Source organism: Cuculus canorus, chromosome 1 (genome assembly GCF_017976375.1).
Source record: "Cuculus canorus isolate bCucCan1 chromosome 1, bCucCan1.pri, whole genome shotgun sequence".
Lineage (NCBI taxonomy): Eukaryota > Metazoa > Chordata > Aves > Cuculiformes > Cuculidae > Cuculus > Cuculus canorus.
The window spans coordinates 77,844,786-77,871,700 of NC_071401.1; the positions used below are offsets into that span (position 1 = coordinate 77,844,786).

Genomic DNA, 26,915 nt, shown 5'->3' on the forward strand with positions numbered 1-26,915 from the left:
CAGATTTAGACTAGACATAAGAATTTCTTCCCCATGAGGGCGGTGAGACACTGGCACGGGTTGCCCAGAGAAGTTATGGATGCCCCATCCCTGGAGGTGTTCAAGGCCAGGTTGGATGGGGCCTTGGGCAGCCTGGTCTGGTGGGATGTCCCTGCTCATGGCAGGCGCGGTTGGAATGGATGATCTTTAATGTCCCTTCCAACTCAAACGATTCTATGACTCGCGGACGAGGAAAGAGAGGATGGGGCAGGAGCGCTCCCCGCCCCCGCGGCTCCCGGCGGTACCTGTGCCCCGTCCCGCCCCGCTCCCATAGGCAGGCAGGCAGGGGGCGGGCCCGCCGCGCCGCTTATTTGACCCCGCACCGAGGGTCCCCTCGTTCTCTGTCTCTCTCTGCCCTCCGCCGCAGACGCGACACCCCCTCCCGCTGTCACCCCCTTCCCCTCCCGCCCCGCCATGCCGAACATCGTGCTTTTCAGCGGCAGCTCCCACCACGATCTGTCCCAGCGGGTGGCGGATCGGCTCGGGCTGGAGCTGGGAAAGGTGGTCACCAAGAAGTTCAGCAACCAGGAGACCAGGTGCGTGGGGGCGGGGGAGGGCAGAGCGCAACGGGACCGGCACCCCCTCCGCCCGAACCCCCGGCTTTCCCTTCCCCACCCGCACCCCCTTCGCCGCCCGGCGCCTCCCGCGGCCGCAGGGGGCGGTGACCGGCGCGGCGGTACCTGCGCTCGCGTCCCGCTGGCGTCACCGGCACGCCCCGCGGGGGGTGCTGGGGGTGCTGAGGGGTGCTGGGAATTCTGGGGATGCAGGAGGTGCTGAGGGATGCTGAGGGGTGCTGGGGGTGCTGAGGGTGCTTGGAATTCTGGTGATGCAGGAGATGCTGGGGGTCAAGGGGATGCTGAGGGGTGCTGAGGGTGCTGGGAATTCTGGTGATGCAGGAGATGCTGAGGGTGCGGGGGATGCTGAGGGGTGCTGGGGGTGCTGAGGGTGCTGGGAATTCTGGTGATGCAGGAGATGCTGGGGATGAAAGGGATCCTGAGGGTTGCTGAGCGTGCTGGGAATTCTGGAGATGCAGGAGATGCTGAGGGTGGGGGTGATGCTGAGGGTGCGGGGGATTACGGGGGTGCTGAGGGGTGCTGTGGATGCAGGAGATGCTGAGGAGTGCTGAGAGATGCCAAGGGGTGCTGAGGGATGCTGGGACATGCAGGAGATATTTGAGGTGCTGTGGGATGCTGAGGAGTGCTGGGGATTCTGGGGATGCAGGAGATGCTGAGGATGCTGAAGATGAAGGAGGTGCTGAGGGGTGCAGGGGGGTGCTGGGGATGCTGAGGGTGCGGGGGCTGCTGAGGGGTGCTGAGGGGTGCTGGAGATGCTGAGGGGTGCTGGAGACGCTGAGGGGTGCTGGGGGATGCTGAGGAGTGGTGGGGATGCTGAGGGTGCTAGGGATGAAGGAGATGCTGAGAGATGCTGGGGGTTCAGGGACGTCCAGGGGGATGCTGAGGGGTGCTGGTGGGGTGCTGAGAGCATCTGGGGATGCTGTGGGTGCCGCCGCTCTGGTGCGGGTGCCCCTTGCCCTATGTGGGTGCAGCCGCAGGGGTGCGGCGTGATTAGGGGTCTGTGTCCTGCCCAGGTACCCCCAGCACTCATTCCTGGCTGGCTCTCCTTCCCTCTGCCGGCAGAGCTGTCCATGCCTGCTTGGGCTCACCTTGCTCTGGAGCTTTCTGTTGGCAGCTCCTGGGTCTGAGGAGGGGTGGCACAGGCTGCTCCATGAAGAGGGAGGTCGAGAGAGGTGATTCTCTCTGTTCTGCTCTCGTGAGACCCCACCTGAAGTGGTGTCCAGTTCTGGAATCCCCAACATAAGAAGGATATGGAACTGTTGAAATGGGTCCAGAGGAGGGCTGCAAGGATGATGAGAGGGCTGGAGCAGCTCTGCTATGAGGACGGAGGAGAGAGTTGGGGTCGTTCAGCCTGAAGGCTCCAGGGAGATCTCATAGTGACTTTCCAGTACCTGAAGTGGCCTACAGGAAAGCTGGGGAGGGACCTTCTACAAGGGCATGTAGTGACAGGATGAAGGGAATGGCTTTAAATTGGAGGAGGGGAGATTTAGATTAGATGTTAGGAAGAAATTCCTCACGATAAGGGTGGTGAGACATTGGAACAGGTTGCCCAGGGAAGCTGTAGATGCCCCATTCCTGGAGGTGCTCAAGGCCAGGTTGGATGGGGCCTTGGGCATCCTGGTCTGATGGGAGAGTGGAACTGGATGGTCGTTAAGACCTCTTCCAACCCAAACATTTCTGTAATTCTATGAAGAACATTCTTTTATGGGGTGAGCAGTGTATTTGCAACAGGCAGCTTGTCTGCAACCTGAGGTTCCTCCCACTGTGTGCAAATAGTTAATTAAATGGTTGATCAGCTTTATCTCTATAAAGATAATAATCTTGATTTTACGAATTACAGTGTATTATGCAGTTCCATAAGTAGGTCTGTACGTGAGTGGATATAAAAACAAGATGGTGATGATGGATTAGATGCTTGATAAAAAGCCTGGAGTAAAACACACTTCAGGATTTCTTGTGACTGGTCTGTATTTTACAGCAGCAGCCAGTTCTGTGTGTGATGGATCAGTTAGAGCTCCTGTGTGTGATGGATCAGTTAGAGCTCCTGTGTGGCTCCCTGTCTTAGTCTAAGACTGTCCTTCATGACGATACCTTAGTTGTTATGATGGCCTTGGATTATTACTGAAAGTGCAGGTGTATTAAGTTCCTGGCCAGCCAGATGCAGAAAATGACTCTGATAACAGTGAAAATATCCTGCATAAAGCCGTGGGGATGGCTTGTTCCCCTTGACTCTTTGTGAATGCCCTTGCCAGTGCTTTTTCTACCAGTATCGTCTCTCTTTACTAGTTTGTCGTCTTACTTTCTGACCCACGTATTTTACTTATTCATTTTTAATGAAGAATTTTAAATTAAGATGGCAGCTATATATTCATCCTGTGAGCCGATAAGACTGGGCAACTACTTCTCTGTATAGGTGTATGAGACGAGGCTGCCGGCTGATACTGAAACACAATTTCCCAATGTTGGTAGCTGACTAGTCTTTGAGGTTATTGTATGTTTATTTTTATCTGTTCTCGTTCTGAATCTCCCAAACAAGCGTGTTTTCATTGCTTCCTTTGAAAGATTAACATGGTGTATTCTAAAAGTGCCCTTGCAAAGCTTGCTCTTTTATTCTGTCAATGTTTTTGCATTCTCAGTTTAATTGGTCTTGTTCTAGTTATGCTCACTGGCATTACTATAAACCCTCTTCCATTGGTGTTTATGTAACCTAATGTTTGCACATTCTAACTCTTCTATTCATTCCTGATTAAATGAAGGTTTAAATCTTCTCTCAAGTCTTTCCAGCCCCATACTCACTTTATTGCTCTTTGATCTCTTCTCTGCATGATAAAACTTAACTTGTGCATTTGGTTGCATGACTTTCTTGCTAGCTTATGTCTGATTTTTTTTAACGTTTTAACTCCAGAGACACTTTATCTGTAGTTCTGCTGTTTGCTGTGTGTTAAGCAGAGATTGATTCCAATTTAATCCAAAATAGAAATTTACCTCCAAATTTGCATATTTGTTTTTGATGTAAGTTAATTAAATTCTAGGCTTCAGGAGACAGTAGTCTCTAGGCTGCCATTCCACCTATTTTTCCAGGTGTGCAATATTGGCCTCTGCCACTAAACAAGTAGGTAGTGGTGCCTGCAGCATGCCAGTGCTTTGGCTAACCTAGTAGTGCCAGTTTATTTTCTTAGGCAAGTGGAGATGTAGTGTGGTATAGAGATGAGGAATGTAACTAATCTAAACTTTTTCTGTTTGCTTCTCTTGCAACACTGAGGCTGGCATTGCCTTTTTTTTTTTTTTTTCGTTTTCCTTGAACTTAAAATGCCTTAACATTTCAAAAACTCGAGAGTTTGGTTTTGTTTTCTTTTTTTTTACAACTTCTTGCTTTTGAGGCTCTAAAATAAAATTCTTGTTTCCCTTTCAGCAAGTACAGTTTTATGCACTATATAATGCTTTTACTGGCTATTTTTTTCAATGTCCCCAGGATATTGGCCTTCCAGTTTTGTAGACTGATGTTTTTAGGAAAAAAAATCATTAATAGCAATAAGAATTCCTCAGCAATGTCTTTGAGATTAAACTACAGCTGAAGTTGATATGATTATGCTACAATGGCCCTTTGCTGAGGTTTCTGGATTTTCAGTCCGTCTGTATAGCATTTGTGTGTGTATGTAAGCAAAACTTTTTTTTTCCTATATAAAGGTAATCCATCACTGTCTGTTTGTTTCTTTGTATTGTTGTTGCGTTTTTAAATTTACAAACAAGTGCATTGGCATTATGAAATGCATTTGCACTATTACAGAATATAGAACCTTACAGTTAAAATGCTCAAAGAAACTTAAACCGTCCCAATGACGCTGGGGCAAACCCCTGTGCAAACAGATAAGCCTGGGCCCGAGGGTCAACAGACTCTTGCTTTGTCAGATCTGTTAAGTTAGCAAGTTGCAGAGAAGATTCACCTTTTGTTAAAAACTCTTGTTTTGCTGTTTGCTGCATTCTCTTACATGTAAATTGTGTGTAAATTGATAACTGTGTGCAGCCCTAGGCTTAAGTCCTTGTCCAAGGGTGCTAGTTGGAAGCTGGTTACTTGAGCACTGCCATTAGTCTGCCTTGCAGAACAGAATGGAGGAGGAAGAGCCGTTAAATATTTTGCATTATATTTTGTCTCGAAGATGATTTATGTCTCAGTGCCAATCTCTAATAGATATAAGTGTGTTTGAGAAATTAAAGCCTTACCCTGAAGTTAGCCAGGGGTAGGACCACCACTGACAAGAACTCTGGCTAAATGGGCAGATTATGTTCCCAACATTTCAAATGGGAAAAGCTTCTGGTTTTAATTTATACTGAGACCAGCATATCTAGCAATATCCGAGTTCTCTTCAGATTTAGACATTCAGTATTCCCACAGATCTGGAATTGAGAAATGCCTGTGCTGAAGGAAGCGAGGGAAATAGCTGGTAGGCACTGCCTTATTTTTTAGCACCTTCCATCTAAACTGTATAGAAATGCTTTCCTTCAGCTGACTACCAAAGTCAATAGTCCAGTTGCTTTCCTTCAGCTGACTACCAAAGTCCTCAATGTCTGGTTGTGAAAGATAACTCTGTTTAGCATTCAAAGCTTGTGTGTCAGTTAAGTGCCAGCCACAGTGTAGGAGCTTGGGTGGCACCACCTTCTTGCTTATCTGGCAAAAGGCTAGGGCTGCAGTGGGAGCTCAGTCAGTTTATCTTCTTCAAACCTGGCAACTAACCATTGTCACTAGAGTTTGGCAGGCTGAAGGAAGAGGAAGGGAGTGGAAGTCCTTAAACAGGCGTGATTGTTGTAGCTTCAGCGTTGGGAAACTGTTTAACAGACATGTGACAGAAGCATACGGATATTAAATGCTCTTAAGTTTTTCACAAAATTGTCTACAAATACACTGAGATGGCATTTAATTATAGTTGATACACAATTAAATCCCAGTGCAGGTATTTTTAGTGAGCTAGCTGATGAGAAAAAGATTATTATTGAATGTACAACATTTCTTAAATATATTTTCTTACGATTCATAGTATGTTTGCTTCTGTAAAGACTATTTTAACTCTGTCCTTATAATACTTGTTACTCTCAAAATGGATAAACTAGAGTCATAGATGGCATCATCTTACACGCATCTCTCCCAGTGGAAGAAATTAGTGCTCCCACCTATTCCCATGAGCCTTCTAACTTCTTCCCATCAGGTTTACTGACTGAATTGAGTCATCTTGCAGTTCTTGACAGATCTATGAGTAAGGGAATTGAAGTCCCACCTGGCATATGTGAATGTGGAGGCTGTCTGTCTGCAGCCTTGTTTATCTGCTGGAGCTGGGTTGTTTCAGAAACATCAACTTAAGTGCATGCCATTGAGCTTTCACAGAGGAAAATGAGTTGACTACAAAGGGACATTGTCTGCTTTATGGGAAAAGCTTTGTTGTTGATATGAGGGCCTTTTATTTTTAAGTAAATAAAAAAAATTTGGTATCTTGTACTGAAATTTAATCTTGAAAAATAAGAAAAAATAGTTGATGTTTCCCTGGAGAATTCTTACAAGGATGGATGTGAATATACTTCCTACAAAGCAGGGCAATGAAAACGCTTTGTTCTGTGAAGTAAATAATTGAAACCATCAGAAACAAATGTGGAAACTTTGCTATCACTGCAATATATCAGGGATGCAGGGATACAATTCAGCACTGAGTTGTAATGTTTCTCTCCTGTTTCCCCATCATTGCCCTCGAAGTTTACTGTTACAGTTGTCTTGGATGAGACATGACCTCACTACCCTGTAGTGTACCTGTACCCTGATCCTTTGGGTTCAGCTGCTGTGGGGGCCGTGAACTTCATCACCCTCAATGGAGTAGATGGCTATGGTGTTTGCAGACCCCTAATTGTGGAGCAAGCAAGCTCAGGTGATAAGATGGTGATAAACCAACTGAAAGTGGGTAGGGATTAGGGACATAATGGGATATGAAGTGTCCAGCTGCTGAGAGAGTGATTTGCAGCTGGAGTCATTGTGCTCTGTCTGTGGCAGTAGGGGCAGTTGTTTCTCTTGTTCCCCACTGCTTATGCTGTCATGAGCAAGGGGAGGCTGGAGAAACAGATTTTACCAGCTTGGTTGAATAAGTTAAAAATTATTTCTAGATTGCATGTTGTGCTTGTTTTGTGTATATAAGGAATTGAATATGCAGCAAATATGGCCATTTATCATGTTGTTCATTGCTCTGAACTAGAAAAGGCCCAAAAATCCTTAAAAACTCTTGGTTTGAGATGTCCACTTTACTGGCCTTGCTGTATACTGTGTGCTTTTTATCTTTAAGTAGGTGGCAAATGCTTGAAATTTAAAAACAAAATATAACCTGAGTGAATAAAGGCTGGTGATGCCACATGTTCTTAGCTGCAGCACTTGTTACTCAGCCTTTGAAGACTCGTCTACAAGTGCGTAGTCTTGTTAGACCTTTGTTTCCAAATTTCTGAGGGTTCTTTTTGGACTGCATGTAACTCAACACAGAGCTGCTCAAGTGAAGATGTTTACCCCTTGCAGTGGCAGACTGCACAACAGAGTGGAGGGTAAGAAGCTATTTCCATTTTGTGGTGCTTACCATGCCTGTCCCACCATTAGAATGGGACATTTGTCAATGAAGATCTAGTTGGAGGTTGGTCTTGGAGCTGTTAATCAAAATGGAAGAGCCTAGAGTTGAGGGGATACCTATAGACTTAAAACCAATTCCGTTATTTTTATTATGGTTCTATATTGCTTTGAGTTCTGCTGGTACCCACTTTGTTATGTAATATTGTTGAAATATTTGCCCAGCAAGTTGGAGGTCTTGCATTAAAATACTTCACTCTGCAAAATAGATTCCCAAAGGTAAGAGGTCAAACACTCCCCTCTGCTTAGTACTTTCCATTGGCTGGGTTTCAATGAACTGTGGATTTTTTGATCACTTGAGATATTGATTCTTTTTGCACACTGTATGAGGACTCTAGACCTTAAATTTTGGCCTCTTCTCTGGTTGTTAAAAGTGCCTGCAGTACACATCTACTTTATTGACACCTAAATTGCTTGAGGAATCTTACTATTTGTAACTATGGCTAGAAACTTAATTTGTTGTGATTATTTAAAAAAGTACAGAGTCCTTTAAGTGCATGATTTGAACAGGATCCTAGTTATAGCATTCCATTATTTACCATTTTGCTCTGCATATTTGTCCTCGTGCTTCCCCACAACAGTGTGGTTTTTTTTTTATTTAGGATGTATAGATTTAAAATTCCCACAGTTGTACTACAGATCTAGTTCAGAAAGAGTTCAGCCTGCTGTTACTCCTGATTTTGAATTTTTCGTAATGAATGCTTGAGCCATTGAAATATGTTTTTAATGTAAGTGGGTTTTGAACCTCAGGACGGGACATGATGAAAAATTAGTTATGTGTATCTTTCCCATTGGAGCCTTGTGCTTGTAGATTCCCAGCAACTGGCTCACATAAAGTTAATTACTTTTGTGGGCTCTTGATTTCTATAACTTCTACTTTAAAACACAGTTATGTGGTATAAGGGCTTTTAATGTACAGATTCTGTTGACTCTTCTTGAACAAGAAGTTTATTTAAGCTGAGTGTTACCAAATAGGTGAATTTGATTAAATTGCATAAAACAAACAGAGCTTGTAATCTTGAGGCAAGAGCTTGTTCTTTTGTCCTTCCTCTATGTCCTCACTATGTGAAATTGTTTAAATAACCCCTGAAATGGGTTGACAGTTAATTAGGTCATGAAATAAATGGTCTAAGTGGTATTTAGTAGTAATGTTAATAACTGTCACAAAGTTTGACTTCTGTTAGCTTAGTATTTTCTAGTAGATGTTTGAGGTACAATACTTAAGATATCTGATACTATAATTTATAGTATCTTTTTGTTTGCCTGTTTATAGTTGAGGGTGTGTTAAAAAAAAAAACAAACCACAAAGAACCAACTAACCATCCAAAAAACCCAAACCGCCAACCACCTCCAAATTAACACCAACCCATTCCCTGTAACAGCCCGCCCCCCTTTATGCCATTAGTACAGACTATGTCTGATGGGAATATGCACAACAGTAACTGGTTGGTTTTTACTGTGAGACTCGATAGGCAGTTGTTTGTCTGTAGGTTAGGGCTACACAATACCTCTCAATACCAATATTTGAGAAGGCAGGCAGTGAGAGATACTAATCTGATGCACAGCTGTTCCCAGTTGATTGGGAGAAGACCTTTGTGCAATAATTACATTAAGTTATTCTCTGACATCTTTAGTTAGGTTACTCTTGTGCTATGAAAGTATTAATTTAAGCTTGATTTATTTTAGTCTGCATGTAACTTTAGTGCCCACCCACAAAGGTATTTCTAGATACTTCTACACATACATTCACATTTCTATGTGCTAAATAAGTATGTCATTCTTGCCTGAAAAGCATAATCAAAAGCTTTTCAAATGCATAAAGAGAGAAAATACTGTAATTTGTTTTCTATGTTGTTTACAAGATGAAAAAGTTATTGCTACCGCAATGTCATTGAAAAGATAGGAGTTAGTGGAAATGTAAGAAGCACATATATATGGTCCATTGTATTAACCATATATATATTTATCTCAGAATGTATTTCTTGACCTTCTGAAACCTATTATTTCTTAGCAGTGGGCTTAGAAATTACTGGGTTTTTTTAAAGGAGAAAAACAAATCAGTGTTATAATTCAGTAACCTGGTATGTAGTGTACATTAAGATTGTGTATTTTTGTCAATCGGTTAAGTTTTGTTCTTATTATGTAATATGTCTACAAAACTAGTGCTAACTTTTTTTACCCAAGTACTAAAATCTGCCCTCCTTTGTTACTCCAATGACATTCTCCCCTGAAAAATGACAGTGTTTTCTTTTTAGTTTTTTTCTACTTCATTCTCTGTTGTAATGAATCTTAGGTTAATTTCCAGAACTGGAGAGTAACTTCATAGTCATGGGTTGAAAGAGGTGCTGTATAGCTTTTGCATGTGGTGGTCTCCCTCTTTGAACCTATTCCGAAGGTGTGGTGTGTGACAGTACTTGTTATTAAGCAGATCTGTATAAGTACTGAGTCAAGTGCTAATTATCATTTTTCAGAGCCCTAAAAATGGTAATTGAGAATCTACTGGTTGAGGCTGTGTCCATGAGCTAGTGGGTAGATGCGTTACTTGGAGCTGGATTTATTTGTTCAGTAGCAATGACAGGTTTCTTGATTCGTTGAGTTTTGTTTATTCTTCTGAGAAGTGGAACTCTTGATACCAGAACTGGTACTTGGATACCAGAGCTGATTCTGGTAGGGCTTCTAATTAAGCCTGATGAGTTCTTTCTATTATGAAATATGCTTAGTGTCTTGCTGAACTTTGTTATATTGACCAAAATCTTTTCGGCTCCAAACCAGAAAGAAAACTAAGAAAATATTTGATAAAAAAAGTTTTCTCTGAACAGCCCTATTCTGTTGATCAAAAACTTGGAGAGGGAAATAACAGTGTATGACCACAAAATAGTGTCTTTGTGCCACGATAAAAGCCTTCAAAAGTGTTGCTGGATCAACACAGACATATCTGCAGATGACACTGTCACTGACTACATCTGTCCTTCCAGACATCATGGTGTTTGCTAGATGTTTCGCTTTCTTTTGGCCATAAGAAATTCTGCCAGTAGCACTCTTAGGCAAAAAAAAAATATTGAATTACGAAGGGAAATAATGTTGATTTTATAGCTTGTTCTGGGACTGTAGAGGAGTCAAATAGGGGAACTGAGTGCATAGACTCAACTATCTTGATAGTAATAAATCAAATGTTTGCATATCGTTAAGATGTTATTAAGCAGTAAATTCCTTTCTGTGTTTTGTGTCTACAGAAAGCTAATGAGTCTTATACAGCACCCTGAAAGCTGATAAATGATAGCTGTTTGGATTGTGTTTGACTAGAACTAGCCTCAGCATTGAAGGACACATCAGAGAAATTCTTCTACCCACATCTGGGTCATTGGGACAGTTTCCATCTAGAAGCTCTTGCTTCTTTGTGTCTTGGGTAAAGATACAACCTTTTAAATAAGGGACCAAGATATTTTAGTGTTGAATAGTTAAGGCTAACTTAGTACATCGTGGGTTTGAAAGGTCTGATTGCCTTATTATTTAGGAAGTCTGTCCATTTCTTGTATGTTGTGTATGAATTCAGGGAAAAATGAAGGTTAGTCTGCTGCTATTTTATGAGTAAGTTTTGGAGTAACAGGTGTGAAAAGTTAGTATGGTTCAACAGTAGATTTCTCTTGCTTGGGTCTAGAATTGAGAAAGAATCCACATTCATCTGATTTGTTTTAATTTTCCTATTTATTTATAAACAATATTTAATTTTTGAGCTCTGTGGTGTGAGCACTGATAACTGCCAGAATTTGTCTTGAGATCTGTGTAAGAAGAAATTAACTCTTAGACACTGTCATAAGGAACCAAAGTTCGTAAGCACAATTAGAGCAAATATAAAGCCTGATACAACATGAGAATTGTTCAGTCATGGTGAGCTGTTGATGAGCATCCCTCTTAACTTTTCTCTAAAATTCTGTTTTAAAAAAATACTTGGACATCACAGTATAAATTTAACCAAACTTTTGGGTTTTGGTTGCGGTTAGTTATGTGTCTTTTCTAACACACAGTAGTTTCTCAAAGTTAGTAATGTCTTCATTATCCCAGGAAAAGATTTGCCCTTTTTACAGAGGTATTTTGATACAGGTAGTATTTAATGCTCTAAAGTTGGCTCGTTTTTTTTCTGTACTTGTCTAGGTTATTCTTTAAATGGTCGTCTCCTTGGGAGACGACAAGGACACAATATAGAGACTAAACCGAAAAAGTAGTATAAAACGTGTTGTTTCCTTGTGTGGAAATGTGTATGTGACAATGTATGTAGTAACAGTGGGAGCTGTGACAGTGTTATAGCCACAACTGCGTATTGTTTAGTGCTGTACTTACAAAGACCATATTTAGGCTGAAGTACATTTTAGACTGGCTTATAATGAAATAAACTTTGTAACAAGGGGACAGTTATGCAAGTTGCTGTAAAAAAAATTACTTTAAATGGGCATAATCCTGTGAAAGTTTGTTAAAACAAACCTATTTTTTCTATTCTTTAATAATACTTCCCAGTAATTCAGGCATTTAAATGGTCATCTCCTGCGTTTTCAGTGTAGAGATTGGTGAAAGCGTGAGAGGAGAAGATGTGTATATTATCCAGAGTGGCTGTGGAGAAATAAATGACAACTTAATGGAACTGCTCATCATGATCAATGCTTGCAAGATTGCGTCAGCCTCCAGAGTGACTGCTGTAATTCCATGTTTTCCCTATGCCAGGCAAGATAAAAAAGACAAGGTAAGAAATGTGTAATTTTAGAAGCCCTTTTTTCAGGTTGTTAACTTTAAATTTTTGGAGATGAAACATATTTTCATAAACATTCAAGATATTTGAAAGATTTGAGGGGTTTTATCTATTTTTTTAGTAAAAAGTTCCCTCTATAGGTAATTGGAGTAAGATAATAAACAATTTTTGCTTGTGTTTTTGATAACTGATATGTCTCCAGGTGCATCCTTTGCATGTGGCATATTGCATCATATTCTGTAGCAAGCCTCGCCTTATGGGACTGTTTTTCCTGCTTTTTCTAGACTTTTTTTTTTTTAAACCTTTATATATGAAGAGAGTGCACCCTTTTTAAAAATTTTAATTTCAAGCATTAAATCCTAAATTTGAAATGCTGCAACCATTATGTAGGTGGGGTTTACCTTATATGGTTAAACTGAAAGACATATGGAAGGAAATGATTAAATCTGCAATACATAATATTAATAAAAACAGTATTTTATGCTTCAAGACAGATAAAAAGAAATTTTTATATCTGTAATAATTGCTTTTACTGATGCAGACCAAAACTTATATAGTAACTCCATAAACACTCTTGTGATCTTAGTGCCCTTTTCTTGAATTTGGTCTGCAGTAGTTGAGGAATATACCTCAACACAGGTCGGTAACACAGTAACAAACTCTTTATCCAAGTCAGTTTGATTTGAAAAAATACAGAAATAAACTTTCCTATCTCTACTGTATATATGCAGAAAAAAACTCAAATATGTTATGTGGATGTTATTTTTACCTAAACTCACTTGAAAAGAGCTAACAAGAATAAATGTGAATTCAGCTTTTAGGTCTGGCTTGCAGTAGTTGTCTTTTTTGAAAATTGCCCTCTCCAATACTTTCCATGAATGGACTGCCCCTCTCTTTCGGTTCGAGCATCAAGCAAACCATCCTGAAAGCCTTCTGTTGTTCTTTATTCTTTTACATAAAACATAACAGAACTGAGAAGTAATGCAGAACGTAAAAATAATAGCAGATACTGCAAAATATGTAATGCTCAGCCTGTCATGTCTGAGGACAAAACTAAATACAGAAAAGTTATTTTTCTAGCATACTCATTCTAACACCATACTAATATTATCAAGACCCACTTGTTATACTTCCAAAAATGGATTCAGGAATTAGATGGTAGCTTTGCCCACATCCTTTGGAACATCATTTTTGCTGTGTTTTGTATTAAATAATGCTCTTCTGAAAGAGTTCTTTTTATCAAAAGAGCTTGAAAGGGAAGTGAAAAAAGGGAAGAAAAAAACTGTTTTGATTTCCAAATTCATATTGGAAGATTCTGCTAGACCATCCTGTAAGCCCTTGGCGTGGGAAAAGGATAAGTATGTCCCAAGTTCTCCATTTATCTAGGTTATGGCTTGTCAAGGGTATCCAAAATCTATGCGGCAGACTTCCACTTAAAACCATCAGTGTGGTAGCCCAGCATGTTGCACAGGAGCATTTTGCTTTTTGGAAATGCCATGTGAATATTAATTGCATTGGAAAGTGACTAAGGCGCTAACAGAGATTTTGAGCATTATTCCAGAGTGTTCTCTGGCTCTTCACCGAGCTCTGCAATTCTAGGCAAGCCATTTCTCTTCTCTTTTTTATTTTTAACCTCTGTTTTGCAATTGAGAAAATGTTTGCATGTTTGGAAATTAACCTTGGTAGTTGACCTCCATGTTGCAAAATAAGCTATAATATAGCTGTCAACATTGGGCAGCTTATTGACAGGGACATCTTTCCTCCTGCTGTTGGATTGCATCACATCACTTGGTCTTTGACCCATGTTGAGTGCACCAGCTCTGTATGCTGCCTGAAGTGTCAGTAAAATGCTAGCTATTTTCCTCCTATGGTTATACACACATTTTCTTCTATCCAGTGAAGGATGTTGCTGTAGTTTCCTTGACTATGAGCTGAAGCAGTATAACCTTTACTAGTTGGATGCTGGCTTGAGGTTTGAATTGTTGACTTTAATCCATGAAGAACTAAATGGACTGAATCCTTGCTGCTTGAAATAAGTCTGTATTCCTCATGCCTCTGTTGCAGCTGTAGTCACTGAGAATAATGAAAATGCTCTTGATGTAATTATTTGAGGAAAGGACCTTGCAGAAATTCTAAGCAAGGTCTGTATAATCTACTCTGGAAATTTTAGGATGAAACCTGGACTAGCTTTAAATGATAAACGGAAATTTTAAAAGTGGCTGGGAATTGTAGAAACGTTGGTAAATTAATTTAGACACAATCAAGCTCTGCAATAAACTAGGATACATCTGATACACAAGCTAGCTAATTTAAAATTAGCTTAGGTGTATCTGCTTTGGCCATAGTTGCATTTATGCATCCTCTAATAACGCTAACCTTTTAAGCTGTGAGCAGGACACATTTATGTAGGATGCTGCAGAGGTGCCTTTGAGAAAAGTTAGGAGTAGAGTGACAGGTGAGTTTGGTATTCTACAGCTCATGTAACTTTGTTTTTTTGATTTGTAGAAGGGGTCCGTGGAGCGTTGGGTAGGTATCTTTTTTTTTTTTTTTTTAAAAATCTAACACTATGCATTTCCATTAATGTGGCCTTAAAGGGTGAAACTTACTGGGCTACATTATGTATAACTGGGAACATTTTCAGTTTCACTTCTTGATTTCAGTTGTGTTTCACCTAGGCCATGACAGTAATCCTGTGGAATAATTTGCTACTAGAAATCTCCTACCTTCCAGTTTAAAATTTATCTGGACGTTCAAGATAATGGCTGTCAACTTCTGAAGCTTCAAAGCATGTCTCATTTTCCAAATAATAAATTTAGGTAATAAATTAGTGAACATTGAGTATCCATATACTCCACAACTGGCTTTCTTGGAAGTGAAAGTTCCAGTTATAAATCTTCAGGGTTTCTTGGATTTTTTTTTTTTTTTTACAGTATGCATGTGATGCATTTTTGAGCAAGGCAATGTAATAAGATGCTTAAAGGCAACAGAACATTAATTTTGATGGACAACGTTTACTTTCAGCTACCTGTCATTTGCATAGTTACTCTTATGAGGTTGTTTATATTAGCTTTGTGGATTTCCACTCTTGCCCTTGGTAATTTTGAGAATTGTGGGTAAATTTATAATGCATCACAAAGAAGAAATCACTTACATAACTTTTTATACACAACTGGGGAATTTTGCTTAGAATCTAAAAACTCAGTAATTTTTTTACAATTTATTTTCTGTACATAATGTAATGTTGCACTTCACACTCATAATTCTGCAACTAATCTCAAATTGTGTCAAATAATGGAACAATGAATACTGTGAATCTGTGTTCTTGCCTCTCTGCCTCTCTGATCAAAAGCAAGCCTTACAAAGTCCGAGATAAAGAAAATCTTGTTCTCATATACTTTTGTCATCCATGTTTCTGAATAATGAGGCCAGGTTATCTGAGGTTCCCATAAATATACTTCCTTTGATTTTAAAATCATTTTCAATTTGGATCATACTATAGCACAAAACTTATTTCCTATGCAAGCAACCAAATCATAAATCCTTTTGAACATGTCGTGTGTTTTTTTTAATGCACAGTTTTGTGTAAAGGAAACTGTCAGATAGCCGCAAACTGCATTTGTCTTAATCTCCTGTTAGCCCATTCTTGAGAAACAGGTATTGGTGTGTGGCTGTCTTTTCTTTCAAGACCCTCTGTAGGCAATCTGTGATTTGTGCATGTCTGCTAAAGTTACCTAGTGGTAAAACCTTCAAGTTCTTCCTTCTGGGAAGGAAGCCTGCAAGGCCAGCAGCTGAAAGAAGTAACAACTGGTAACGTATACATTAGTATTTGATGCAGGGAAGTATTTTGAGGTTTTTTTTGTGGTGGTAATACTCATGCTATTGATACATAAGGCAAGCTAAGTGGTGTTCATATTGAACAGAAAAAAACTAAAAGCAAAATTCAGTGTGGTGAATGGAGTGGAAATGGCAAACCATGTTCTGGGAAGAATGAGATTTGCCTGTAGCAGCTAGCCTGATTATTTCTACTAGAGCGTGTGGTCCTGGTTTGCCATGTTCTTTAACCTTCTCTTGTTTGAGTTGCCTCATCTGGCTGCTGTGGGTTCAGACAAGTCCCAGTGTGCAGCATAAGGGAAGTACTGGAAGTGTGTAGCCTGGAGAGAAGAGATGGGATGGACAGGGAAGCGAACCACTGGTTTCAGCATCATCAGTTAGGCCAGCTTAGCTGTAGCATCAAACTGGATCTTTGCAAAGAGCTGATAAAAGAACATTGTGATAGAGTCAATAAACAGTACAAACTAAACCTTTGTTTTATTACATGATGCGAGAGATCTGAGAATGTTTTGAAGCCCAGCTTCAAAATGTTGATTTGTACTGATAAGATGAGCTTAAGTGATCAAGAATTTGAATAATGTGAACCAGAAGTTTACTGCTAATAATAGAAATACCCAGAAAGCTTTGGGCAACTTGGACCTTACGGGACTGAACTCAAATGAGAAGCACCATAGTCCTCAGTAACTGGAAAATCATCCACACTGATGATTAGCACTGAAATGCTAGTGGTAGAAAGTTCTTACGGAAGCTATATGTCTGAATTGCAGAGACCTAGGGAAGTACTGGCTGTTGCATATGTCATCGGTTTTACACAGACCAAATGGATGTGATGTTCTGTGAAACAAAAAAAAACAAAAGGGATGAGTTTCAAAATGAATGTAATGATGATAATAAACTTGATCCAGCCGTAAGAAAGACTGCAACATCTTGGTTTCATTTCTGGAAGTATGTTGACAATATGAAAGTTTAAACAGAAATGCCAGGTTTCCGCCTAAATTAGCAAAAGCGTTGAGGAAAATACCGGCTTCTTAATATGATGCAGACAGAAAAGCATCCAGGTTAAATTGGCAGTGGTTCAGCTTATTTTAGGTTATGCTCTTAAGCATCAGTGGAAGGAGAGCAGAGATACTCTGTAATTTTGTCTATGGGGTGAAGGGATGTGAGGTTCCTAGAAGGGTAAATGAGGCTGTTCGATAAAGAGATGTAGGAGAAGAGAACACTGTGCCAGCAAAAAAATGGAGCCCAAGATGGAACCTCTGAATTGTAGTTCTGCCTTTATGTTAATGTTACTGACAGCTATTAGCTTTATTTAAAGGTTGGCAAAAAGAAAACAGGAGGCTTTATTTAATGTTTCTGTTACAGAGAAACTTGTCTAGGGCAGCATAGGTTTTTTCAGAGTTTAAAAAAAATCTGAAGAAACTTTGGAGTTGCTCAACAAAAAGAAGAGATATCCTACAATCATTATTTTCCCTCTTCTTGTTTTGGTGTTGCTGTTTGTTCTGCATATTTGTTACTTCTAAAAAGCTCTTGATGTTGTCATTAACTTTGCTAATTAGATTTTTACATCTTCTTTTGTTCCTTCCACCTGTCTTTTTCACTACCCCACCACTCCTCTTTGGGAATTCTAGACTCCTAATTGCATCCAACAATTAAGTCTGAATTAGCAAAAAAAGAATAAAATAGGCTGGGGTAGGAGACCCTGCCAACAGATCTATTACAAGCTTTACTTATTGTGAAGAAATACTTGATACTAACTTTGTTTTAAAACAATGTTTTCAAAAGTTGGGTTCCCTCTGCCTTCAGTCTTTGGTTTTGGTGGTGTTTTTTAGAACAGGATTGTTGCTTGAGATTTGGATATTAATGTAGGCTAGTGGCTTAGGGAAATGAAGATTGTCTTTCTGCTATAGAAAAGCTAGCTGAAAGTTTTAAATGGAAGAATTGAAAAATTATATCCCAAATTTTATCAGCCTGTTAGTCTATTACTACAAAGCATTATCAGGCAGACTGTGCAAATTGGTTTAGGTATTCCTGAATGTTTTGCTGAGTTTCAACTTCCCCAGTAACAAGACTAGCTATTGACAGGCTAGTATAGCTAAAGTTTTGGAGCTCTTCACTTCTAGATTCTGAATGTTCTAAAGGAAAAAAAATCAATAAAAGTAGCTGATTTCCTGACTCCTTGCATCTAGCTGAAATCTTTTTAAAATTTAAACGTTTGTGTTTTATTCCACAGAGTCGTGCTCCAATCTCTGCAAAACTTGTTGCCAACATGCTGTCAGTTGCAGGGGCTGACCACATCATCACCATGGACTTGCACGCTTCTCAGATCCAGGTAACTATCGATTCTTACTAATTGTGGCCTGGGGCTCTACTGAATTGGTGTGAAAGGCTAATATTAATTCTCTGTTTGTATTCATTGTTTTGAAAGGCTATATACAGAAGTGTAATTCTTGGAGTTCGGAGAAAATCTTACTACCTGTTTCTAATTAAATTCCCTTTTTGAAAGAGACCACTTCTGATTTTATTAGGTGATTTTGCAGGTACTTCAATTACTTGTGCATTGGAGCCCTCAGTGGAATTTGCGAAGTGTAGTGTAAAAGTTCCCAGAACACAAAATATACTGGTTTGAGGCAAATTCTCTTAATCTTGACCTGGTCAGAAATTACAGTGTTGCCCTAGATAGAGTTTTGTTGTTACAGCGAAGGGGACAATATTCTCTTCAGAGAAGTGGAGACGGAGACTGGCAACGTGTAGCTGGTTTACTGCTGAATCCAGCAAATCACAATATTCTTTTTTCCAGACACAGAGCAGACATCATTTGTCATTCTCATGTGTACCTCTTTTCAAGGTACTTTGTTATTTCTAGAAAATACTGTCTCTTCCTGTTCTAGTATTGCTTAATAAGAATTTCCCATTATGCTAGGTGGCTGTCATGCAAATAAAAAGTAGTTTCATTTGTGGTCGAACACATTTCTTATCTTTACAACTTGTGCAAAAAGAGATTCCATTTCTGCTGCTCAAGAAATACTAATGAATCTTCCCCATATTGAGATACTACTGTCAAGCAGTTGAAATTTATGGCTCACTGGATTTTTTTTTTAGGGGGGGAGCTTTTCACAATCATGAATTTACTTGAACAACTGAAGATGATCTCCGATTTTTATATCATTTCAGAACAGATGTTCTTTATTTCACTGTTCTTGGGTGAGATTTTTAGAGACCTTAATATTTGTCGAACTTCCTCTTCATTTAATAGTAATAGCAGAGGGCAGAATTAGGTCAGTGTAAATATTAAGTGAAGTTCTGCTATACACAAAAGACAAAGGCTTTATTCTTTCCCTGTGCCTTCATTCCAGGTAAGGCATAAACATATATTCATGAAACTCTTTCTCTTTTGGACTAGGGTTTCTTTGACATTCCAGTAGATAACCTGTATGCAGAACCTGCAGTGCTGCAGTGGATTAAAGAGAACATTTTGGAGTGGAGAAACTGTATCATAGTCTCACCTGATGCGGGTGGTGCAAAAAGGTACTATACAACCCTAGAACTATTAGTTTTCCATATAGTTAATGGTTAATGAAGTAGTTTTAGTCTTCGTTTTTTCCTCTGTGATTTGTGCAGGATGTAGGGTACATCACTGATGAATCCAACTGCATTGTAGAAACAGAATAACTTATTCTTTCAATGTTGTTTTTGCTTAAAAACATCCAGGGGCTTTCTATACTCTAAAGAAAATATTTTTCTTTCTCCGTGGATATGGCCTCATTAGCTGAATCCCTCTGCCAGAGGGAAGAGACTTTTCCTGCTGCTTGCTTCTTTAGTCCAGTTCTTCTGCTTCGCTCTGGAATTGCCTAAGTTATCCTTCTCTGTCAAAGCATATGGCCTATCCACACTGTACCTGCTGGCATTTAGGTAAGAGCTTGCTTCAGTCGTGTTTCTTTTCTTTGTTATTGCATTCCTGCTTTAAACCTATTGGCCTCAAGTTGTGCACTGTGAATACTAGTTAAAAGGGAATGAAGTTGTGTTTTGAGTGGCCAAAGGTGAAAATAGAACCAAGCTTAGTTCATTGGTGTGTTTCTTGATTTGCAGCGTGCATTACTAATTTAGCAGACTGTCTTTTATTTGCTGTCTGTTGAGTATGAACTAATGCAAAAGCTCAGAATCACTTATTGTTGAGGTGGTAAAGTGTGCCATTGAGGCGAAATGCTTATTCTCGAGTTTCTTCGGTCATGCTGCAGCTACAAAACTGAATGAGAACAAAGACAAATGAAGTAAGAATCCTGTAAGGTCATAGTAGTTTAAAAATTTGCAATGCAATATGGGATAAAAATATGAAAGACTGTCATAGTTTGATTTTAATTGAAGTCCTGGGGTCTGTTGTGACTGTCTATGTCCTAATAATCAACAGAAAAATAAGACTGATTAAAACTCCAAAGTTATTCTTGTGTAGATTAGTGAAGTTAAAGTTGTGAAGAATTTAAACTATATAAAGTATTCTAAAATTCGTGAGACTCAGTCAGTTAAATTTCTTTGTTCCTATCTGAATACTGTTTTCACAGTTGCTTTTGTTTTGTATTGTATTTTTAAATAAAATATAGCCTTTGTTTAGAATTCAAGTCAAGAGATGGAATTCCTCCCCTCCCACCCACCAAATATTTGTATATTATCAAGTTGGTCATAAGAGTTTATTTTTTGAGGAACCACTCTCACTGTATTTAACATAGACAGAGTCTATCTTTGGTACATTTCTGTTTTAATACAACCATACAGTTACTGTTAAAGTAAGGAAAGATGTCGCTTTCACTGAATTCAATTTCTCCTTCACCTCTGGTAATGTAAAGAAAATGGTTTGGCCTTTCTATTTAAAACATGTAAACCTTCAATATAATACCTGGCTTAATTAAAAGTGAACAGAATGTGAGGAAATTTGTCTTAAAATTTGACTCTAAGCATTAAAGAAAAAAAAAATACATATTCTTGCACTCATTTGAAATATTCAAATTCTTTTTTGTTCCTTATCATTTGCTTGGGTTTTTTCCCACTTTATTAAATTTTGTGACTGAAATAAGGAAGGGATTCAAATTCTAGTCATACCTTAACACCTTTGAGGCATTGAGTCTTGCTGTGAAGCTACAGTATTGTTCACAAAAAATGTAAACATTTGGGGTTTTTGTTTATCACCCAGTTTTTGGAATCCAAGAACTAACAACTTCTTCATATTTCAGTTGTAAAGAAGTGAAACTGTATTCTCTAACTGTTCATGTTGATAATCATGTTAAGGGTCTAAAAGTAGTCTAAAAAAAGACAGGCTACAAAGTTGCACCAGCATGGTGGTGTTTATTCCTGTGTCTGTACCTACCAGCTAAAAGAAACCTGAAAAATGCAATCAGAGCTCTGTAACAAATTAAGTTTGTTATTGGAGGCTTGTCTGGCCACCAGAGGTCACCCTGAATAGCTTTAAAAGATCTTTGTCGAGCAGATGTATTGCTAAGGGAATTAGTAATTAAGTGAGGTACTTGATTACAAGCCAAGTATTGCTAAAGGAATTATTAATCACTATTAACTTGTTTGTTTTCTCCATTTGGTTTGATTTCAGGTTCCTGCACTGGTATTTTCATTTAGGATGTTAAAGTGCATGCTGCTGTAGATTTAGAATTGAGGCTACCTCTACTTTAAATTATCTAGTGTGAGTAGGTGTTGCAGCAGCTTAATTAAAAGCTTGTGAATAGCTGAAATGTTTTCAAAGCTAGGCACTTAATGACATGAAAATGAAGTCAATTCAATAAAAAAGGTATTTCTGGATTATAGCTTTGGACTCTGGTTGTATTTATTACCAGTGAATTAAGGTTGTATATGCCCTGTCTCATTATTTATAGAAGTTTGTGCTGTGGTAATTTTAAAGCCAGAAAACAAACTGTTTTATTACAAAAATGCATGTATGATTCTGTTATTTCTTTTAAAATAATTCTCTAAATGTGATGTATTTCTTTTCTAACCTAGAGTTACTTCAATTGCTGACAGACTGAATGTGGAATTTGCTCTCATTCATAAGGAAAGAAAGAAGGCAAATGAAGTGGACAGGATGGTCTTGGTTGGTGATGTGAAAGACCGAGTAGCAATTCTGGTTGATGATATGGCTGACACATGTGGCACAATATGTCATGCAGCAGACAAGTAAGTATTATGAATTGGCACATGGTCTTGCTATTCTGTAGCCTACAGATTGGCAATGAATGTAATTGCTGTGTCCTGCATGCTTGTAACCCAACCTGACCTCTGTAGCATGAAGTCGCTCTGATCCTTGAATCTATGCGTCACAGTCCTGTGATCAAGCTGTGTCCTTTAGAACATGGAATTGAGAAAACATTTACAGAAATACGTTCTCTGTATTTAGACAGTGGACAGAATAAATTAACAGTTATATCTTGGAAGGGCCTTGGGCCATCTAGTGCATTTTTCAGTTCCAAGGCAGAAATGACATATAGAAAATCATTATCTTCTTAAACCTTGTCATGGAGCCTTTCCACTCTCCATAGGCAGTCTTTCACAAAGCTTTACTAGATGTAACATCGAAAAGTATTTTCTCCCCAGTGTTCAATGTATGTTTAGTAGTCCTGCTGGCCACACTGTTTCTGATACAAGCCAGGATGCTGTTGGCCTTCTTGGCCACCTCATCATACTGCTGGCTTATATTTAGCCGGGTATTGGCCAGCATTCCTAGGTCCTTTTCCACCAGGCAGCTTTCCAGTCACTCTTCCTCAAACCTGTAGTGTTACATGGCATTGTTGTGACCTCAGTGCAGGACCCAACACTTAGCCTTGTTGAACCTCATACAGTTGGCTTCGTCCCATTGATCCAGCCTGTCCAGATCCTTCTGTAGAGCCTTCTTACCTGCAAGCAGATCAACACTCCCACCTAACTTGGTGTCTCATCTGCAAACTTAACTGAGAGTGCTTTTGACCCCTTCATCCAGATCATTGGTAAAGATATTAAACAGAACTGATTTCAATACTGAGCCCTGGGGAACACTGTTTGTAACTGGCCACCAGCTGGATTTAACTCCACTCTCTACTACTTTCTGGGCCCGGTTATCCAGCCAATTTCTTATCCAGCAAAGTGGATGCCTGTCCAGGCTATAAGCAGCCAGTTTCTTCAGGAGAATCCTGTAGGACACAGTGTCAAAGCAACAGGGTGAATCTTAAGTTAGCTCAACAATACTGTTGGTGGTTTGAAGTACAGCTCATCTGATGAGTTTACTGTCTTGTGGTAGGGGGATTCATATGGTCTTGGGTTTCTTTTCACTTTTGAAAATTTGATGGCATTTTACAAAGGGATGTTGTGCAGTTTTTTGCCTTCTGCATACTAATCTGCATCAGACCCGAGCCATGCTTCTAGGCTACGCCCTTTGCAGATAAAAATCACAATTTTCCTTAGCAAATGACTTTTATATGAAATCTAGGCGAGATGTACTTTGTGCTTAATTAGACTTGCTCACCAAAGCAAGACCTCTTTTTATCCCAGCAACCTAGATGCATATCAAGCAGATGGACTAAGAAATGTATTTTCAGATACAGCAGTTTGACTTGCTTAAGTACAAACTTAAGTATGCACCCTCGGTGCATCCCCTGCCCCCTTGTTATAGTGCCTCTTCCTTGTAGGTTGCAGCTACTAAATGTAATGCTGAGAATGACCAGAAAATATTGATTCTGTTGAGTCATTCAAAATAAGATTGTTTCTGTGATTTTGTCTTTTTTCCTGTCTTGCTGTGCTTGTGCGGATAAATTACAAACTGAGACCTTGAAGACCCACCTGGCTCAGGGCAATCCCCAATTTCAGTACAGAATGGAGGATGATGTGATGGAGAGCTGTCCTGCAGAGGACTTGGGGTGCTGGTTAATGAAAAGCTCGACATGAGCTGGCAATGTGCGCTCGCAGCCCAGAAGGCCAACTGTACCCAGGGCTGCATCAAAATTGTGGCCAGCAGGGCGAGGAAGGGGATTCTGCCCCTCTATTCCTCTCTTGTGAGACCTCATCTGGAGTATTGTGTCCAGTTCTGGAATCCACGACATAAGAAGGATATGGAGCTGTTGGAACAGGTTCAGAGGAGGACTACAAAGATGATCAGAGAGCTGGAGCACCTCCCAAATGAGGACTGGCTGAGAGAGTTTGGCTTGTTCAGTCTAGAGAAGAGAAGGCTCCAAGGATATCTTATAGTGACCTTTCAGTACCTGAAGGGGCTATGGGAAAGCTGTGGAGAGACCTTTCACAAAGGCTTGTAGTGATAGGACTAGAGGCAATGGGTGTAAACTGGAGAGAGGCAGATATAGACTGGACGTTAGGAAGAATTTCTTCACCATGAGAATGGTGAAGCACTGGAACAGGTTGCCAAGGGAAGTTGTGGCTGCTCCATCCCTGAAAGCGTTCAAGGTCAGGCTGGATGGGGCCTTGGGCAGTCTGATCCTGTGGGATGTCCCTGCCCATTGCAGACGGGTTAGAACTGGATGATCTTTAAGGTCCCTTCCAACCCGAACTATTCTGTGGTTCATCAAACTATTTTCAAGCAGAATTGTTTTAATTGCAGATGAAAATAAAGGTGGAAAATAGTGGAGTTGTGAATACTGCCATTCAGCCATCTTCATTTTTGCCTGATTAAGATAGAAGACTTGTACTGGAGCTCACTTGTATGTTGTGCTGATATGGTCAAAAGTGCAGTGTTTTAAATTATTATCACTGCTACTGATAAGAACTTTTTTATTTAATTAGCAGTTGGAGTTTGGTTTTTTTGTGAGACTTATTCGTATAAACTGACAAAGTGTAAAGTTGTCTGAATTGTTTTATAGATATTTATCCTCCTGTAGCTTCCAGGATGATTTTGTGTGTAAGATGTTTTTTACAGAGGCTTGTATTTGGCTTTGTCTATAGCCATGTATATAAACATGCATCACGGCACATTTTTCCTTTGTTTTCCACAGGCTAGTATCTGCTGGAGCCACTAAAGTTTATGCCATTCTTACTCATGGCATCTTCTCTGGTCCTGCTATTTCTCGGATTAATAATGCATCGTTTGAGGCTGTTGTGGTAACTAATACAATCCCCCAAGAAGAGAAAATGAAACACTGCCCAAAAATTCAGGTATAGTGGTATATTTTTTTTGTCATTTGTGTGAAATCTGGATTTGTATTTTACTGTTCACTGATGCTAGAATTTGTGCCTTGAGAGGAAAATAATATTCTAAAAAATCCCATTGTGCATCTTTGTTGCTTATAGAGCAGCTAGCTAAAACATGCCAAAGAGCTGTTTTAAGAGGATTCAGATAGTACAAAATATTTGGTATTTGCAGTGGATTGAGTATGCCTGACAGAAATAGTAGCAATTGTGAAATTGGCTGGGTTTTTTGTTGGGGAGCAGTGTGGGGTAGGGGGGTGATCAATAATTATTGAACAATATTTGTGTATAGGAACTTAAGTTAGTTTTTGTATTGCGGATGCTACAGAAACCTTAGTCTTAACTTTTTTTTTTTTTTTTTTTTTTTTAAATACTCTAATGAAAATGCTCAGGATAACAATGGCATGTTTGTTTTCAAAAACTAAACTGAAAATACAGAGCTGACTTACGAAATGTAGCTTTTACATGATATTGTTCTGGGAAGTCATGTCCCCTTTTGGAGTTTTTCCTTAGAGTGAAGAAAAGCAAAAACATCGAATTTTTAAAAATCTTCACAGTTATTTAGTATTTAGTATACAAGGCGAGCACTTAAAAGGTATGCTTCCCTTAAACTCTATCTGTGTCAAGTGGACACTGCCATCTGATGGCTAGAATGGTTTCTTTTTGACAACATGCCCTGTGCTGGAAGTCTTCAGCAGTACACGCCTGCGTAGCAATCTCATTGAACACTTTCCTGCTCGATTTTTTAGTTGGTACTTCATAGTTCTTATGTATATATTAAGTACCTAATGTTTTAATGTTATTCTACATGGTAGAAGAGGCAAGAAAGCACAATGGTAACTGAATGTTCATATGTTTGTAAACTGCAGAGTTTATTGTTCTTGACATCTTGGAAAACTTATTTGATTTTTTTTTTCAGTTTATTGACATTTCCATGATCTTGGCTGAGGCAATTCGAAGAACACACAACGGTGAATCTGTGTCTTACCTGTTCAGTCATGTCCCCTTGTAACTGCAGGAGATTACATTGCATCTTTGCAAAGGTTCCTTCAGCTAGCACTGTTTTTAACAATGCATCTCAACCAAAAGAAATTAGTATCTTTTTGTGCAATTCCAGAGCTAGTATGTTTGATTGTTATATTTGTCATGTAATTGCCATTTGTTCTTTGTAAATGGGCAGTAAATCTCCCATCTTGCGGGAACTTTATGCAACACAAGACTTGCAGAGAGAATGCATAGGTTCTCTTTTATGTACCTTTCCTCACTTTCTGCTAAACTGCTGCTTCAAATAAATTTTGCCATACAGAACTACAAACTGTTCATAGAACTTAATGGGATGTATGCACGTAAGATCATTTTCTCTGTTAAGCTAAATGCTGCAGGCTTAGTTTTCTTGTATCTATTAGTCTGTCAGGCAAGCAGCTGATAGATTTTTGGTTTGGTTTGGTTTAACTACCATGAATAGTATTTTGTAAGCCCTAACAGAATGTAAACTTCATCTTTATTTTGAGGAACTGTTGACACATCCATAGTATTAACTGTTTCATCCTCTTTTTTCCACAAGATATATGTGGCTGCTGTTTTCTCTTCTAAACTCTCATTATGTTAAATCATTTGCTTAACATCTATTCTGTGCAGTAACTGTTTTCAGTTGTAAGATTAATGTTTTGGTATTCCTAGGATGATTCGTTGCATGTGTTTCAATAATAAGAATCAATCTTTCATCATGAGAAATTTGGTTTAAATTTCTTTTTTTTTTTTAACATGTCTTGGTTGTGATCATATGAATAATTTCATAGCACTTGTTCCTATATTATAAAGCTTCATTATGAAAAGTCCAAACAGCAAATATAAACACACATATATTTATACAAGCTGGTCTCTACCTACATTTACTTGATTAAAAAATATCTGAAAATAC

The 26,915-nt window shown here is 39.3% G+C and overlaps 1 protein-coding gene across 2 annotated transcripts; it reads left to right on the top strand.

Moving 5' to 3' along the window:
* The first annotated feature begins 371 nt into the window (after window positions 1-371).
* Window positions 372-26,915, top strand: PRPS2 (phosphoribosyl pyrophosphate synthetase 2). Of its 2 annotated transcripts, XM_054054754.1 has the most exons (8): window positions 372-575; window positions 11,812-11,995; window positions 14,507-14,527; window positions 18,063-18,161; window positions 19,233-19,357; window positions 21,830-22,003; window positions 24,802-24,961; window positions 25,914-26,915. In XM_054054754.1, the coding sequence occupies exons 1-8, from the start codon at window positions 454-456 to the stop codon at window positions 26,004-26,006; spliced, it is 978 nt and encodes a 325-aa protein (XP_053910729.1). In that variant the 5' UTR covers window positions 372-453; the 3' UTR covers window positions 26,007-26,915. The 2 variants fall into 2 exon arrangements, with proteins under 2 accessions (XP_053910729.1, XP_053910736.1); XM_054054761.1 differs by lacking the exon at window positions 14,507-14,527.